The sequence below is a fragment of the Phalacrocorax carbo genome, chromosome 11 (assembly GCF_963921805.1).
Source record: "Phalacrocorax carbo chromosome 11, bPhaCar2.1, whole genome shotgun sequence".
NCBI classification, from domain to species: Eukaryota; Metazoa; Chordata; class Aves; order Suliformes; family Phalacrocoracidae; genus Phalacrocorax; species Phalacrocorax carbo.
The window spans coordinates 19,871,072-19,887,476 of record NC_087523.1 but is presented as its reverse complement, the minus strand read 5'-3'; the positions used below and the strand labels follow the sequence as shown (position 1 = coordinate 19,887,476).

The 16,405-nt window shown below is 43.2% G+C and overlaps 2 protein-coding genes across 3 annotated transcripts; one reads left to right on the top strand and one right to left on the bottom strand.

Annotated features, from left to right (window-relative positions):
* Positions 1-58: 58 nt before the first annotated feature.
* On the bottom strand, positions 59-12,250 carry ATG4A (autophagy related 4A cysteine peptidase). Its single transcript, XM_064463343.1, has 13 exons — positions 12,092-12,250; positions 10,448-10,558; positions 9,195-9,266; positions 8,740-8,838; positions 7,445-7,546; positions 6,836-6,908; positions 5,433-5,512; positions 4,404-4,591; positions 4,216-4,294; positions 3,124-3,269; positions 2,438-2,494; positions 1,116-1,227; positions 59-978 (listed from the first exon to the last, which is right to left on the bottom strand). The coding sequence occupies exons 1-13, from the start codon at positions 12,099-12,101 to the stop codon at positions 914-916; spliced, it is 1,194 nt and encodes a 397-aa protein (XP_064319413.1). The 5' UTR covers positions 12,102-12,250; the 3' UTR covers positions 59-913.
* Positions 12,251-12,332: 82 nt separating this feature from the next.
* Positions 12,333-16,391, top strand: PSMD10 (proteasome 26S subunit, non-ATPase 10). 2 transcript variants are annotated; one of them, XR_010374840.1, is made up of 6 exons: positions 12,333-12,490; positions 12,603-12,701; positions 13,759-13,905; positions 14,013-14,179; positions 14,944-15,072; positions 15,220-15,347. XR_010374840.1 is itself a non-coding variant. In XM_064463347.1 (5 exons), exons 1-5 carry the CDS (start codon positions 12,377-12,379, stop codon positions 15,371-15,373), a joined length of 681 nt encoding a protein of 226 aa, XP_064319417.1. In that variant the 5' UTR covers positions 12,334-12,376; the 3' UTR covers positions 15,374-16,391. The 2 variants fall into 2 exon arrangements, 1 of the variants encoding a protein (XP_064319417.1); XM_064463347.1 differs by lacking the exon at positions 14,944-15,072 and having other exon boundaries at positions 12,334-12,490; positions 15,220-16,391.
* The last annotated feature ends 14 nt before the right edge of the window (positions 16,392-16,405 follow it).

Here is a 16,405-nt window from a genome sequence, read left to right as displayed (position 1 = left end):
CCTGGTTTATATTTAGTTCACACAAAGAAATTAACAAAATATAGCAGCATACAACCTATGAAAAGCTTAAGAAATTTATTAGATGCACAGATAAAGTGCTGTAACAGAGAAACTTGTGTAAGTCTTTCTTAAAATAAATAAGGTACAGTTAAACCACCTTTGACTCATTTTAGCTCCGAAAGAAAAGTCAGCCTAAGTTTTAACGATTTGAATTTTAAGGTCAAGGTGAAATACATCATAACTGTGACAGTGGTTGTGATCTATAGCAACTATTTGAGTCTCCTGCTCCCCTTGAGGTTTCCCAGGAACAGGAAGGCTATTGCAGAACATATACATTAGACATAGTTCCTTTTACAGAAACATTTTTGTAATAAAGTGTGGTTGCTCAAATACATGTTAAAATATTTAACAAGGAAACACTTTTCTTCTGATCCAGTCGATCTTTTAAACGAGACAATGTGTTGCTTTTTTTTTTTTCCCTACGATGCAGCCCACAGGCGGGAACAGAAGTAAACATCCTCCTTAACTCAAAACTGTTTTGCTTTAAGAACTGAACTATTGCATTATACAAGAGCAAGAAATACCCATTTGGTGTTGTCCCTTTCTCCAAACACAGCCCGGTGACACACATATTTTTGCCTTAATCTCAAAGGTCCATTTGTCTTCAGGAAAGACACGCACTAAAAAGAGGTTCCCTTTAAGGCTCTTATTATAGGTCTTTTCCTGCCTTTCCATCTGGGGAAGCTCTTTGACAGCAGGAACTGTCACTGTTGGAGTTCTGGATGCTACTAGGTTTTTGTGCTCTGTTTTCTGTAATTTCAGGCACTTTGGGGCTAACATGGCTGTTTGATTTAAGTCAATGCAATAATAGTAGCAATATGTTCGATACTCAGAAGGGCGACCACAGGTTCCTTCATACACTCAGGATTTCAAATTCTTCTTCCAATTCAAATAGCTTGTCAGTAGATTCAATGAGTTCTGGGAGGAAAAAAATTGAAACCATTTAGAATCCAAAGACATGCCTGGCTTTGTTTACTTAAAGACATAAAAAAACCCCACACTTTGCTGGAATGTGTCCTTCAAAGTATTCTGTAAGATTTCAGTCAGCACCGCACCTGCTCCTGTGGTTGTCACCTCTGGCTTCGCTGGAGGTATGAAAGGAGGCCAGTGTGGTGGATGCTTCTGGACCAGCTCAAACATCCGTAGACTCTGTTGCTTTAGAATCTCCTGAGGACAGAATACTTGCATTTGAAAAGATACCTCGAGAGAACCTTCAAACATGAAAAATGTCGGCTTAATTAAAAACATTTTAAATTATGTATGTCTATCAAAAAACAAGGGCTTTATGCAGACATAGAGCGAAACCTGTTATTTCAAGTACCTGCCGTTACCGACCACTGCTTCACAGATCTCTGTAATATTTTCCTAGTTGAAAACACACCTGGAAGACAGATCTCCTGAACCTTCCTACGAGTTATCAGTGTGTTCGAATTAGCTTTCATATGCACACACCTATCGTTTTGTTTACATGTAGCAAACAGACACCAGAACCTACAGTATTTTCTGCCTTATTAAAGAAATTACTGTTTTACTAAGAAATTAATATTTCTGCCTTTTATAAGAAAATGACTTGCACGGACCTCTCTGTGTTCAAGTTTTCTGTTGATCAATGGGAACAAAAGAGATTTAGCAGCTCCACAAAACCAACAAATTTTGAAGGGCAGGTTTTGATCAGGAGAAACAAGTTATTACTGAAGTCCAATTCCACGCCCCTTCAATCAGGTAAGCTACATCACATCCTGTATTTCAGTTATTTGCAAACTGCTTTCCTTAGCTTTTTTTCTTTTTTAATAAATGCCTTTAGAGGCTGATATTACTTCACATTCATACTTCTGCTGCTTAGTACACAGAAATGTCCTGAAGTCCTCCTCCTGTGGCAGCAGGGATCTTTTGTGCATCCCACAGTTCAGCAGGAGCTGGAAGGGTTCAGTGCTCACAGAATCAGATCTTTTGTGGTAGCAGGGACTGACAGTCATAATTAGAACACGTAATAACGTATTATGTCCGACAAGAAAAAAGGATCAGGAAGCAAATAAATAACTAAATAGCTACAACATGGCACTTAAAACTTACTTTTAACATTAATTTCTCAGTAAATGACTAGGTTTCAGCCAGTGACATAGTAGTGCTAAAGAAAGAAAAGCTTTCTAAGGGTATATATATTTACACCCATTTCCAAGCAGCAGGGTTCATGGCTGTCAAAATGCTGAACAAGCTCCGATTAGCAATTCAGGAGTATTGGCTTACTCTGATGCATTAATGCATTCTTCTCTATGGCTCATTTAATTTGCATGCAGAGAAAGACGTAATGGGAATTTCCATTAAAAAAAAAGATATACATTATTTCATACAGAGCAAATAAAGATAGTATTATTACCTTTTGTACAAGACTACACCAGTTATCAAAATCACATTCTTCTTTGCAAAAGAAGCCCTAAGGGAAAAAACCATACAGTACTAGTGTTAAATAACAACAGTATGTCAACGAGTGAAGGATGCTGTGGTATCTGTGTGCAGTGTTTAAAACTTTAGAACCATATGTCTCAAGTGACAACCACCCGTAACCCAACCAGGAGATCCTGGTTGGGGTCAGATTTAATTTCTTCAACTACCACAGTATTCTTGTGACATATGCTGGATGACTTCTACAACGAAATGCATTTAAAAATTTGTAAATTATGATATAAAGTAAGTTAAGCTTAAGTAACTTGTCCAGAGCAACCACGCATATCTGGTAGTAATGGAATAAAATAAGGTACCCTGACAAGAATCCTTGCTTTGACCTTCAAAATACTTCTTGCCAAAGGTGAACGCTGCTCAGTAAAGAAAAGGAATTAGCTCTCGCTATTACCTCAGCCATACCAACAGCCAGGTCCCTGTCTGACCTGAGATTAATGTATCCTATGCAGTTAATATATAAACTACCATGTGTTGAATTGTAGATCATAGAAGACGGCCCTGGGATCTTGATTCTGCTCAAGAAAATGCATTGCTGCCCGTGCCAACACAGAGCAGTATCACTTTGAAATAGAGCACACTCTTCCATTGGCTCCCAACACCTACTAAAGCTACCGAAGGGTCCAAATTCATGATCTTCATCCTGTGTGGGGCTTGCTGGCAGTGGAAGCTCTGGTCATCAACCGTGCCATTTTCTTCCCAATCTACAAAACTCTGAGTGGTGTGAGGGTCCAAGTAGATCAGCTCATTGCCTGTATGGGTAAAAGCCACATGCTGATAATGAGCGAGAGACTTTAATAAGCATGTAGTCCATCCAGACTTGTAAAACAGAAACTAGATTATCGTTGTCATCAATTTCTAAACTTTCTAGCTAGGGAGTCTTGAAGAGATTCACAAAGTTAGACACAATAGTTTCCCACAGGGTATTTAGTGTAATTTTCTATTGTGACCTATTACTGTAGATCTTTTTGGTTGATTTGTTCTACCTTCGTCACATACTTCCCTTTTCTATGTGAGGTCCAGTACATTTTTTAAAAATGTCAACTGTTGTAATCCTTAACATTCCGCAGATCAAGAAGTACAGGATGACCACAAACGCAGTCCGGAATCCCATTAGGCATTCATTCAGAAATTGGAACAAAGAAGTCTGACTAAAACAGTTCAGGTTTTACAAAAGGAAGAACAAAACATCCATAAAATCATGGCTCAAACTGGGGTGAAATCTGAAAGACTAAATCAAGTATTAACCATTGCTTTCATTAACACAGGAAGGCATGGAAGAAGGTGAACAAGATACTGCTGGCAGAAAAAGTTTGAAATATGAGAAAATAATTTAGAAAACTGCGAAGCAAAAGGATAAAACAAGATACCCTTCATTAGGGAGTACTACTCATTAGGAAAAAAAACAGTATTTTAGCAGACACTGGCCACTTGTCAGGCGTTATCGACTATTTTTAGTGTGTTGTTCTTGCTTATATCATTATTTATTTTTACATCAAGCTTTGCTGCTACTTTTCCATTCCTGTAAGAATGATATCACACTGTTCCTGAACCATTTGAGGTTTCTTCATTTCTTCTACTCTGATTTCATGCTTAAACTGCTGACTGTTTCCCCTGCCAAAAAAAACCCAAAACAAACGACCAACCCTTTCTCTTTAGATCATACGCAAATTTGGAATAAGTTTCTTTTTTCCTTACCTAAAAATCCTATGAAATAATAGGCATTATTTGGTTTCCCTCCTAATGCTCCCAAAGACTGAGGCATCTTAAAGCATTCCTAGGAGTTCAAAGGGAGAAAAATTCAATTGCAGTTGATTTGTTCATTGATGCAACAGATACCTGAACTTATTTCACAATCACAAACAAGTCACTGAAAAAAACCTTACTTTAAATGCATCAATATATACTGGATTTATGTGATTTATCCCTAGCCGTAGAGGTATAATAAGCAAGAGGGGCTTCCAGCCTGTGCAGAATCCTGCCGCGTTCTTATTTCGGCCAAGAGCACTTCTGTGCAAGTGTGCGCTGCTGTGGGCCGCGCTGCTGCTCTGCGGAGGGGACCAGCACATTTTCTCTGTGGGAATAAAAACAGACATCAAGGATGCGCGAAGGAACACAGAGCAGCTCTTCCTCTCAGCCGTGAACTAAGCTGCTTTGCCAGACATTTTTCTAGAGCTCCTGTGTTAAGACAAAAGGAGTGAGGCATGGAAATCGTAACTATTTAGAAGAAGTACTTCTAGCAGACGGAGCGTGTGCTGGCACATTAGTGAGACATGAGATAAATGACTGGAGGATGAAAATTTAAGATGGAAGTCACGCTTACTGCTAGCAGTATTAATACTGTCAAGCTTTGCCCATCAAATGCCAGGAACAGCAGAGATTATAGCATTAGAAACTCTTCAGGGAACTCTCTGCTTCCAGTGACGTGAACATAAAATATGCTGAAGTAGGGACTAAAGTAGAAATAGGCTGTGGCTAAATACCCCTTGTAAACCCACCTTTCTTACAACTGAAAATTAAGCCCGGCCACGAGTTTCTCTAAGATCTGCCCCTGGTTTCTCTTTTGGCTGACAAAAGCACATCTCTCTGGCAAACTCTGTATTAAAAACACCTCTCTGTATTTCTACATACTGCAACTTCATTCCATTTCTGTAGCAGGAGTTCAGGAAGCACAGACTGCATGGTATGTACGTTGCCCACCAAAAAGGCCTACACCGTTCTGCCCTAGCTTTAGTTTTGACATGGAAAACCCGAGTCTCCATTTCCTTTATTCCTTTTCTTACCCTGGGAACAAGTAAGGGGGTATTATTTTGTTGTCGTTTTGTTTGGAAAAAGTATTTTGTTCATATTTAGATACCTTCAGGGAAGTGGAGTCGGATCAAAAACCACAACCAGAGAACTAATATTTCACTTACTGATGTCTTCAATGACCACTGTATTGTCCATAGATACATAAACTGCTAGTGAATTCCATTCATCAAACAAAGCAAGCTTCCTAGAAAACATTAAGGTAATAATTAATATAAGCTAATTAGGACCATGAGGGTAGCTTTTCATTCAGGACAATTAGATGGTTTTGAGTAAAAAAATTAAATCAGTTGTTTGAAAAAGCATATTCATTGGGTGTTTTTTTTTAAGATACCATGTAATAAAAAGATAACTTTTAATATTTAAGGTTTAGTATTTTTAGAAAAATAAATACTGAGTGGTACCAGGAAAAGCGCACACACTGTACCGCATGAAAACTGTTTTGTCCTTTTGCCAAATGCAGTGATAGCAACAGCTCAACCACATAATTAGGTTTATTACTTTCTCTTGCACGTAACAGCGTTCGCAGTGGGACCCTGCCCATTGTGCCTGTCTAGAGAAGGAAAACATTCCTGTGCCAGTTTGCACATTACTTTTTGTCTTAAGAAGTGCCACTAAGTCCAGTGGAACCACTTCTGTGCACATGAGAACAGCAGACTCAGGGCGTTAAAAGCTGTATCAGCTAAAGTTTTTTGGTACCCAGCAGTTAGGAGGAAGGCATTATTGCACGCAGCTTTCTGTCCACTTGTGTCAAATCCAAAACTCTGGGGAAGGGAGCTACACTCTTAAGCTGCACAGGCAGAGTCATCTGTCTAAAATAAGCCAGGAAAACCTGTATGTGAGTACTAAGCCATGAAGAATTTGTGAGTGAAAAGAGCTGGAGGCCAGGGCATGCTTCAGCTCCTCTGTCTCTCCAGAATGTCAGTCCAGGGCCGCAAAGAATTGCTGCTGAGCACTCGGGACCTGCAGTCTAACCTCCACTTGAGATCTGGCACCTACATCGATCCCTCAGAAACAGAGCAAAGTCAACTCTTTCAAGTGTGGCTTCTAGACTAGGAGGAGCTGCCCAAGGTTTACACGGCAGCCTTCAGGCAGAACTGCAGCTCAGCTCCCTCCCTGGGCTGGACGGCTTCGCTCTGCTGTTTCATACCACCACTCTAATCTGCCTGCTGGCACTCCTGACCTGTCAAAGCCGTGCCGCTTTGTGGGAAGGAATACGCAGCCCTGGTGCTTACTGGTTAGGGCATGTAGACAGCATAGCAGGAGAGGATCTTTTGCAGATCTTCCCCAGGCTCTCGGTACATTAAAGTTTAGAGCTCGCCCAATCCCAGCTCAGTACCTGCCCACCAGGCTACAGCACCATGGTCCTTGCAAACACACAGCATATACATTCCTGATTCCGAGAGAGGGAGATCAGCCTCTAAAACTGTGTCTTGGGCCTTATCTCAGTCTCGTCGCTTAGCTGCCCCGGGGGAGCACGTTCTGAATGAGCTACTGCAATTTGACTTACTTCAGTACTTGAGCAACTGTATTTGGTCCAAACCATTCTCCAATTGATTTCCCTTCTCCAACACCCATCTGTGCTGTTTTTATGAGGGAAAACACACACACACGCAGAGGGGAAAAAAGACCACAGAGAGTCTGGTTACAATATATGTTGAACAGCATGACCTACTAATATTTTGACACACATTGTAGAGCAACTGTAAACTGTATTTAGCAACAACAATTATTTTCTCAATCTATGCTCTTTCCAGATCTTAATGACTGCCAGTGAGTGTCTTTACAAAAAGTTTCTAAACTGTAATGAGAATTACAAATATTAGTGTCCTTTATTACTAATCACAGCAAGAAGCTTCGTGACTGATGTTTAATACTATCAACTCTGGTACCCAAGGCTCACATACTTTACCAAGAGCTAGGTTCTAGCACACAGATTTATTTAGGTCTCGGTGAATAACATTTCTGAATTATTATATTTTTTACCCATTTGCATGCCATACTCATTGTCTTCATAATTGCCTTTTTAAAGTTTTGAATCACCATATTTCAAATTAGAAAGTTTCAACACAGTAGGAATTTCAACAGAGAAAAATAAAAAGTTGGTGTGTGCTCTTACCCATTTGGTGGATGGAATAACAGCAATCTTTTCTATCTAGAAAGCACCGTAAGATTCTGTGATATTCTTCTGGTTGTTTTTTGTGTTTTTCCCATTGCCAATCTTACAAGAAAAAAGTTATACTGATTAAAAAAGATCATGTTTCCATCGTCCTGATCAACATTTAAGTTTTGTTTAGACTTCCTAGAAGTCACAGCTTGTCATTAATTACCAAGCTGTCCTTTATCATTACAGGCTAGGTTGTGAAAACGGGGAAAATAAAATAAAAATGTCAAATGCAAAGATATCTGGAGCGATCACCGCTGGGAACTGATAGCTACTGCTGTGTGTGAGCTTCCAAGATTGTTTAGAACTTTATTTAGGTTTTGTTAGATCCTTAAGCATACATCACATAATGATATAAGATCCATAAAGCAAAGTCCAAACACAGCACTGGCCCTCTCCCACAGCAAAACCCAAAGCGTAGCGTTGCCATGTATGCTCTTGCTTCTTACATAAGGCCATTACCTCCCATTTACTGACAGAGAAGTGCATACACAGGGCTGATACCATGAAGGAGCTAGAGTTCGTATTCTAGTTTTTCTCAGTTAATTTGTTTGTTTGCCTACTCCTCCAGTTACATCTTTGCGCTGCCGTTCTGTGGACTCAGTTCTTCAAGTGGATAAATCCCACGGATTCAGTTATTAAAACAGGTAAATCCACAAAGCACGCTGCCATAGAAACTACAGCACAACAGTATGAGGAATACGGACCTAACCGTAATGATTTGATAGATACAGCAGCTACACACAGACCAGACCTATGATACTTCCCTGTGATCCCGCGATCTGAGGCGTTGATGCTGGCTTAAGAGCTTGCACTAACGGGTTCTGCTGTGGGGTCTGGCCCTGAGGCTGGTGGCGGGTGAGTACTCTGTACGGCGTCTATCACTGTGTCACTATTCACACACTCACTGTGTGCGAACATTTGGTGGCTCCATAAGCAATGAAGAGAAGGGTAAGAACTCAGACCCACGGCGATAGGTTTTCCCTTGGCCTCAACTTGGGTATTCCTCAAAAAGTTTTATAAAACAATGACAAGGGGATTCCCTATTCGTCCTCCCTCTGTTTCTATTTCTCTGCTTAAGGCTGGCATGATTTCACCCTGTCAGACAAGAATAATTCACCAGTAACTTCTATCAGGGCATGAAATAAAGTTTCATTAATAAATTTAGGGTTTGTGCTTTTATGGAAAACTACAACAAAAATTAAACTGCCTCTAATCAACACAAAAGTTCACTCAGCAACAGTACTCACCTCTTCCTAAGTGTCTGCAGATCAGTGCTTGTGCCAGCATCATCTGCCCACACCGCAGCATGCACCCCCAGCCAGCATCAGACGAAGGACCGGTGCCTCCTATTAAAAAAGTGCCTGGCAATCAATATGAGCTTTAAATTGAGTGCAGAGCCAGAGAGAAAATTTCAGAGTTAAAATCTCTAACAACTGTCCTATGGATAAAAGGCCCTGAGCAAGACCTTTTCTTTCCATATTGCTGGTCTAACTTTACTGTTTGCTCTACAAACAGGAAGACCTGATCATATGCAGGTATGAGTAAACACAGTTTTTTATAGCTTTAATATTTTGTTTGCATAAACAGTTAAAACGATGCTTATAATGTTCTAATACTATAAAAATCATTCTTCAGTGCATGATAACATCACTAATCCTGCTATCTAATTTATAACAAGGCAGCTGGTCTGCTGCATACTCACCAATAGGCGAAAACTTCCTTCTATACGTAAACCAGAGACGAGCACTTACATCCAACAATAACTTAGATTTGTCTGGAATATGTTTAAGAGGAAAGAAATTATTAAAATGAACTTCTAAAACTGAAAAATTCTAACTTTCCCTGGACAGTCAATATATAGAGTGCATGGAAAACTCCTTTTAGCTTTTACAGGAGTAAAATACTTAAAACTTTCATACTTAAAGCATTTTTAGCTGTTTAAATACAGAGAGCGTTTGTAGACTGCTAATTAAAGTTAACTTATTAAGGATGAAATAATTATTAGACAGTGAAGTTTTACAGGAATGATTATGCCCAGCTTGAATGAAACAACTATGGAGAACTACGTCCTCAGGAAAGAAGTGGTAAAGCAAGTTCAGAAAGGTGAAGAATTTCAACATTCAAACCAACATGGAATTACGCATTACCTCCAAACCCAACATAAAGTCATTTTAAGAAAAGGTCAATAATATCAAATTTAATTAAATCTCTCCTTTTTTTTTTTTTTCTTTTAAATAGATGTGCTTACAGAGTTCCCCCAAGGGCTCTGAAGAATTCTTAAGAATCTTTCTTGGAGCCGTGGCTCAGACGGACTGGCCTTTTCAAGGGATCACTCAGCTGATCAAGGCTGTATGTGGTACCCGCAGCTGCCCTGGACACCATGCCTGCATTGGTGGCCACCACCTTTGACATGTAACACAGAAGGATGCCTCTGCCTTCTCCCCAAGGAGCAAAACTCATTTCTGAATTCTTATTTTTACATGGTATATAAATACATCACTCTGCTGGGACTTTTAGGTCATATATTTATTTTCACCAAAATACAGTACATGCCCTAGATTAATTTTATTATTATTATTATGAAATATCATTTTAGTTGCAAACAACAGGCTGCGGACAGCATCCCTCAAGGGAAAATAACATTAGTAATAATGAACGTTCCCCAACAGTTATTTATCTATTTCTGAGGCATCTGATGTTGAGAAGTGACCAGCCTCACACCTGACACACCTTTGCTGCAAGCACGATCTCTTTGCATTAATTACAGTAGAAGTACATTGGTAAACTTCTGGTTTAATTTTAGGATGAACATCGCTGCTTATTGGCTTCTTGTTGATGGAGAAAAAGAAACTTCTCTGTCTTGATAGACAACGTAAGGAAATCAGGAGCTGGTACTGAATGTGAATCTAAGAAAGCTCTACAGACTTTACAGATGACTTTTCATGCTAAAGATACCTGTGTTTAGGTGGTGTTGCCTTCCCAGAATCCACACTGGCTCATCAGTTTCTGGGAATTCTTCTAAGTAGTCTGACAGAATAGTGATCTGGTTTTCATACCTAGATAAAACTGAAGAGGAATACACAACATTCAAACTCCGCTTTGTCCCTTTGCTCTGTAATGCACAGCTCTGAGCTCTGAATTAGTTGTAGCTAGTCTTTGCAATCTTTGGGTCTTCTGCACAGTGCTGCCAGCTGCGTTTGCTCTTTTCCTTTAACAAGCTGTCCTGACACTGGAATATCCAATGTCTTGGCTGTTTTTTATTTTGATCCTCAGCGAGCGCTGAGAGAATAACACGGCCGACACCTTGATTATAAGCAGTCTGACTGAAGCCAGTAGCAGAAGTTCAGGATGATCGCAATGAGAGGAAGATTTGATTCACGGAAATGAGGAAAGGGAGAAACAATTTAGGGATCGCGGCATATGTGCCTGTGCTCAATCTTAAATGTACAAATACTCCCGCTCAGAGTGATTATGTCCTTGTGCTTAATGGGAAGCATGTGAAAAGCGTTAGCAAGACTGCATTTTACTTTCCCAACTGGAGATTTGAAACACTTCAAAATAAAAGATGGATTAATGTTATTATCCAACGCTAGACCGATTTACTGTGAAATAATAAATGATAATTAATACTACTTAAAGAAGACCATTCAACCAATTTTTTTGATAATTAATTAAAGCAGGGTTTGTTGGAAGAGGAGAAAAGGCCTTCAAGTTGAAAGTGAAAGCAAACACAATTATATTTTACACTTCAAGTAAGTGCATATACATACAGTATACAGAATGAATAATCATGAGGTAAATATTTTTTTAAAATCACATAAAAATATACGTTACATCAACCAGAGGTGACACTGAGCTCCACCGCCCTCTGATTCGAGCACCCAGGGCCAGCGCTACCAAGCGCTGAAGATACACCTTCCCTGCGCGTTAGCGCAGGCGGTTGTTAAAAGGCACGATAAACTTTTTTCCGAAGGCTGCACGCAGAGTCTATGCAGGGTGAGGGGAGCCTCCGGCACCGCGCTCTGCTCGCCCTCAGGACGCCCACCGCCCGCTGCGCTTACACGGGACGCAGGCTCTGCGAGCCCAAAGCCTTCACAGCCCCTCACCCCTCGGGAGAAGCCCCGCAGGAGGGAACGGCGTCCCCCCTCCGCGGCCATGTCTCCCTCCCGCACCCGCACGTCCCAGACCACGGGAAAGAACCGCCGGGGTCCCCCCGCGGACCCCGACCTCTCTCCAGGGCCGAAGCGCGGCGGGGCGCTCCCCTCAGGGGCCGGCGGCAGCCCCCCCCCCCCCCCTCCCGCCGCCGGCACCGCCGACACCCCCCCCTCGGGCCCCGGCCGAGCCCCTCCGCCCCGCCCCAGCCCCGCTCAGCCCCTCTCCCGCCCCGGGAGAGGCCGCGGGGCCCCGTGTGTCCCCCTGTGCCCCCCCGCCCCGGCCAGGCAAGCCCCCTCAGCCCGCCGCGCCCCTCAGCCCGCCGCCGCCTCCCGCCGCGCCCCTCAACCCCTGGGTGGGCGCCTGGCCCCTCGCCACCGCCCCCGCCCCGCCGCCCCAGCGGCCGGCCCCGCTCCCCCTCCGCGGCCCCGCACCGGCGCCCCTCACCCGACTCCATCCTCCCGCTGTCACCATCCTCCTCCTCCTCGCCCCGACACGGAGGCACAACACGGACGCGGCGCGGGGCGCCCTGGGAAGTGTAGTGCCGCGGCCGGCAGCAGCGCGCTGCCTCCCGCCCGGTGGACTACAAATCCCAGCGACCCCCGCGGCACCGAGGGGCGAGAGGAGCAGGCCGGTGAGTGCGATTGGGTGGTCTCGCCCCCAGCGGCACTCTGATTGGCCGGCGGCGGGCCGAAGCACCGCCCTTGTCGGCAGGAGTCGGTGGCGGGCAGCATGGAGGGCGCCGTGTCTGACGTGGGGATCTGCAACCTGGCCTACGCCGGGCGCCTGGAGGAGCTGCGGGCCCAGCTGCTGCGCGACAGGGCCCTGGCCACCAGGGCCGACCAGGTCAGCCGGCTCCGGCCCACCGGGGCGTGCGTCCCCGTGGGGCGGCTCCTGTCACGGCCCCGCTCCCGCCGTTCCCGCCGCCCGCTCACCGTTCCCTCCCTCCTTCCCTCAGGACAACCGGACCGCGCTGCACTGGGCCTGCTCGGCGGGACACACGGACGTCGCCGACCTCCTCCTTGGCCTCGGCGTGCCTGTGAACGACAAGGACGACGTGAGTGTCGCAGCGCTCCCGGGACCCCGCTCTCCCCCGCCGCTGTGAGGGGCCGCCCGGGGGCGCGGGGCTGCTGCCGAGGGGCTGGGGGGGTGCTGTGGGCTCTGCCTGGGGAACTCGGTGGCGCAGTTTCCATCCGGAGCCTTTGCCGTCACGGTTCCACCACGCAGAAGTGCCCCGAGCAGCTGCGGTGGCGCTGCGGAGGGTGGCGGCTGGCGCCGGTCGCTTCTTCCTCCCTTTTCTCCCTCCTCCCCTCACCCGGTGTCTCCAGTGACGTTTCTGGGAGGTTTTAAAAAGCACATACTGCTGTGTGTGCGCTGGGAAGGCTGTTTGAAGTGTTTCAGGGCTTACATGGAGGAGGGGGTAATGAGACTTTGAGTCTTGCTTGTTGTCAAAAAATGTAGGAGAACTCTTCTCATGTTACAAAAACTGGGGATTAGGTGGTTCTTGGGGGTTTTCATATTATCTTTATCTCAGTGTCATCCTCCTAAACATGTTGTGTTTCAGGTACCCTGAAGATTCCTCATTATTGAGGAAGTCATTATAGAGTAGGTGGCACGTTCCATGGTTTCACAGTTGCAAAGGAGATGATCTGTGACTATTCTAGAGGAAGGGTTGAAACAATTACATCCATTATGAAGCATCCTGAAGGTCATCCTTAAAGAAGGAAATGTCCCATTAGTTCATCAGTATCTTTTCTATATCAGTAGGATATAGAAAAGATTGCAGAAACTTTTGGACACCCTTTTCTGCCACTCGTATTTGTTCCTAAAAAAGCACTACCGGTAATTCTGCAGGGACGAAGTGCCCTGCAACATACCTTGCATAACTCCGTAGCAGATGTGATTTCTCTCGCTTAACTGGCACCTGTTGTCAGATGCTGAATACAGGTGTGTGAGGGGACGTGAGACTTGTCTCTCTGGTGATAATCAGTAATGTTTAGCTCTACAGGTACAAGAATATGTGCAGTATGACTAATGAGTAGTCAAGTCAGTACTGGGGTGTCTTTGGCCTGAAACTCCTGGTTTGAATGTGTGTGTTTTTCTTGCCTCTGTAGGCTGGTTGGACTCCCTTACATATTGCTGCTTCGGCCGGCCGTGATGAAATTGTGAAAGCCCTCATTGCCAAGGGTGCTCATGTAAATGCTGTCAATCAGAACGGCTGTACGCCCCTGCATTATGCAGCCTCCAAAAATAAGCAGGAGGTATGTTTGCCTATGCTGCTGGAGGTGGTGTTGCTCTTGGAAGAAGTGTTTAGTTATAGTAACTGTTCCTCTTCCTCCCCACCTCCTTTCTCTTTCTACATATTCAGATTGCGGTCATGCTCTTAAAGAATGGAGCTGATCCGGATGCAACAGATCATTTTGAATCCACCCCATTACACAGAGCAGCAGCCAAAGGAAACCTAAAAATGGTACAGATCCTTCTGCAGCACAATGCATCCGTTGATATACGGGACTCTGAAGGGAATACTCCTCTGTAAGTAATTTTTTATTTTTATTTTGCTGAATATAGCATAATGCCTATGAAATGAAGCTCCATTACTTCAGTTTCTTTATTTAATTTCTTCTTGCCTCAAAATACTCCCTTGCTTCACACCTCTATGTAATTAAAAAGGATTTGAGAAAACCATACTTAGTATTTTGCTGAAGCGTGTCTGTAAATATGTACTTTAATTTGTGTTACTACATCTACTTAGAAAGTGTAGAACACCTTTTGTAATAATTTGGAATATGTTTGGTTGCCACTAGAGGGTAGAAAGCGAGCTAATGACATCAAAGTTGGAGGAAACTGGTCTTGCAGGCTGGCCTGCTCTGGCCTGCCAAGTAAGAACTAATTTTGGAAGTTTTTCCTCACCTCTCTGAGGAAAAGAGGTTGCAATTTAAGTACAATCAGGCCAGTGTTTGGTATTACCTTGAAGATCAGTTTGAATCTCCAAGGGTAAAACTTTAGCTGCTTTGCAGTTGGTGGCAAAACTCTGCCTTGCCTACACTGCAATCAAGATTTTGCCATGAATAAGATCAAGGAGTATGTTTTAGCTATACATAAAACCCAGTATTGTCCTGGAATACACACATTTATTCTCAGGACACTATGCTAAAGGGGAAAAAAACATTTTTGCTGCATTTGCAGTAACTCTTTACTTCAGATTATTTTTAAGCATCGTTCAATTTAGTTTATCGCTTTCAATTCAAATAGAGATTACCATTTTCCAATCTCACTGTGGATTATGTGCTCCTTAGCTTTGCTGACTGCAGAGCCAAATCCTACTCTAAAGAAGTGCCTTAATGTTGCGAGGACAATAGCAGGAGGAACGTTCTTGAGTTGCTTAATGACAACAGAGTGACTGGACAGCAAGCTTTGGAATCTGTGTAGGTAGTTGGTTGCGCGTGCTTTTGTTGTTCTAGGGTGTATCTCCCCCCCAATATTCACGCTGTCATTTTGACAAGGCATAATTACTGCTCTTTATAAGCTTGGACTGTTCAATAGTGGCTGTGGATTTCTTGTTCTTATTACAGTCATTTAGCCTGCGATGAAGAGAGAGTGGAGGAGGCAAAGCTGCTGGTGTCTCATGGTGCGAGTATTCACATTGAGAATAAAGAAGAACTGACCCCACTGAAAGTAGCAAAAGGTGGTCTGGGAGCCATACTTAAAAGAATGGTGGAAGGCTAGTGGGGACTTCTAACTTGAGTCTCTTTCCTGTTGCACTTACATTTAAGACTGCAGACTTTGTATTTTAATAGTTCAGCTAGGATGTATGGGCATCAGCATGGTAACAAAATGTGTATCTCTAGCTTTCCTTCAAGTACAGTGCCAAAACAACTGTTTGTACTTACTGTTAATTAAACAGTGTGCTCATTTTAAAGTATTTTTGAACATCTTGCAGTTTTCTTTGTTTACAGTATGATCTGTATAAATGCCGTTGTTCCTTCTATTTCAGAACCTAGTCTTTCAAGCAACAGGACCAAAAATGCTTTAACCATTTAAAGTCGATTTTATTTTGGAGGCTTATTCTAGAGTCTGTGGCTTTTTCCCCTTAGCCTTTGTGATTTGTGTGTGGTTTTTTTGTTTGGTTTTTGTGGGTACTGATTCTCTTCCTTCAGATGATTCTAAACTACACCTCTCCCTTTGTAGACTGCAGTTTGCTCAGTTGCTTAGGTAATTGTATCCATTTTTACTCTTCCTAGTCTACGCAAGTGAGGTCTGAGTGTGTAAAGCTGTTCTGTTATCTATTGTTGTCCTGTTTCTTTGAATCTTTAAATATGTGTATGCGGTGAAGTATGCTGGACTGCTTGCAGAATGCAGGCCTGGTTTCAGGCTTACCTCTGCAAATACACTATTGTGTAATGGATGGCTCTGGATATTTCTCTGGGATGTACTTTGACTCTATTTTTATTTCCTCTTGCTTCTTCTGTAGATTTCTTGTTCTGTTCTGTTTGCCTCCCATCACGTAGCACTGACACTTGCAATTTACCATCTTATTTTATAACAGAAGCCTAGTTTAATCTCTATTTACTCACAGCAAATCCTGCTATTAAGTTATTAGAAGGCAGAGCTAACAAGACTGAGTCTGAAAAGTGGCCTGCTGATGTTGGCAAGATAGCTTCTGACACTAGTAGGATAGATTTTGCCTTTCTGAACAAACGATGCTGATGAAATTCTGTGAAATAAAGAACTTTCCTAAACAGCAGTCTTTGGTGTTAT

Bases quoted from the DNA above. Each gene is read 5' to 3' on its own strand.
- ATG4A (XM_064463343.1), bottom strand. The intron at 9,267-10,447 runs GTATCTTTAGCA...AACATATTCCAG, and splicing joins GCAACACCACCTAAACACAG to ACAAATCTAAGTTATTGTTG. The intron at 1,228-2,437 runs GTAATAATACTA...TTCTGTCCTCAG, and splicing joins GGTGTAGTCTTGTACAAAAG to GAGATTCTAAAGCAACAGAG.
- PSMD10 (XM_064463347.1), top strand. From the start codon at position 12,377: ATGGAGGGCGCCGTGTCTGACGTGGGGATCTGCAACCTGGCCTACGCC. The intron at 12,491-12,602 runs GTCAGCCGGCTC...TCCTTCCCTCAG, and splicing joins TGGCCACCAGGGCCGACCAG to GACAACCGGACCGCGCTGCA. The intron at 12,702-13,758 runs GTGAGTGTCGCA...TTGCCTCTGTAG, and splicing joins CTGTGAACGACAAGGACGAC to GCTGGTTGGACTCCCTTACA.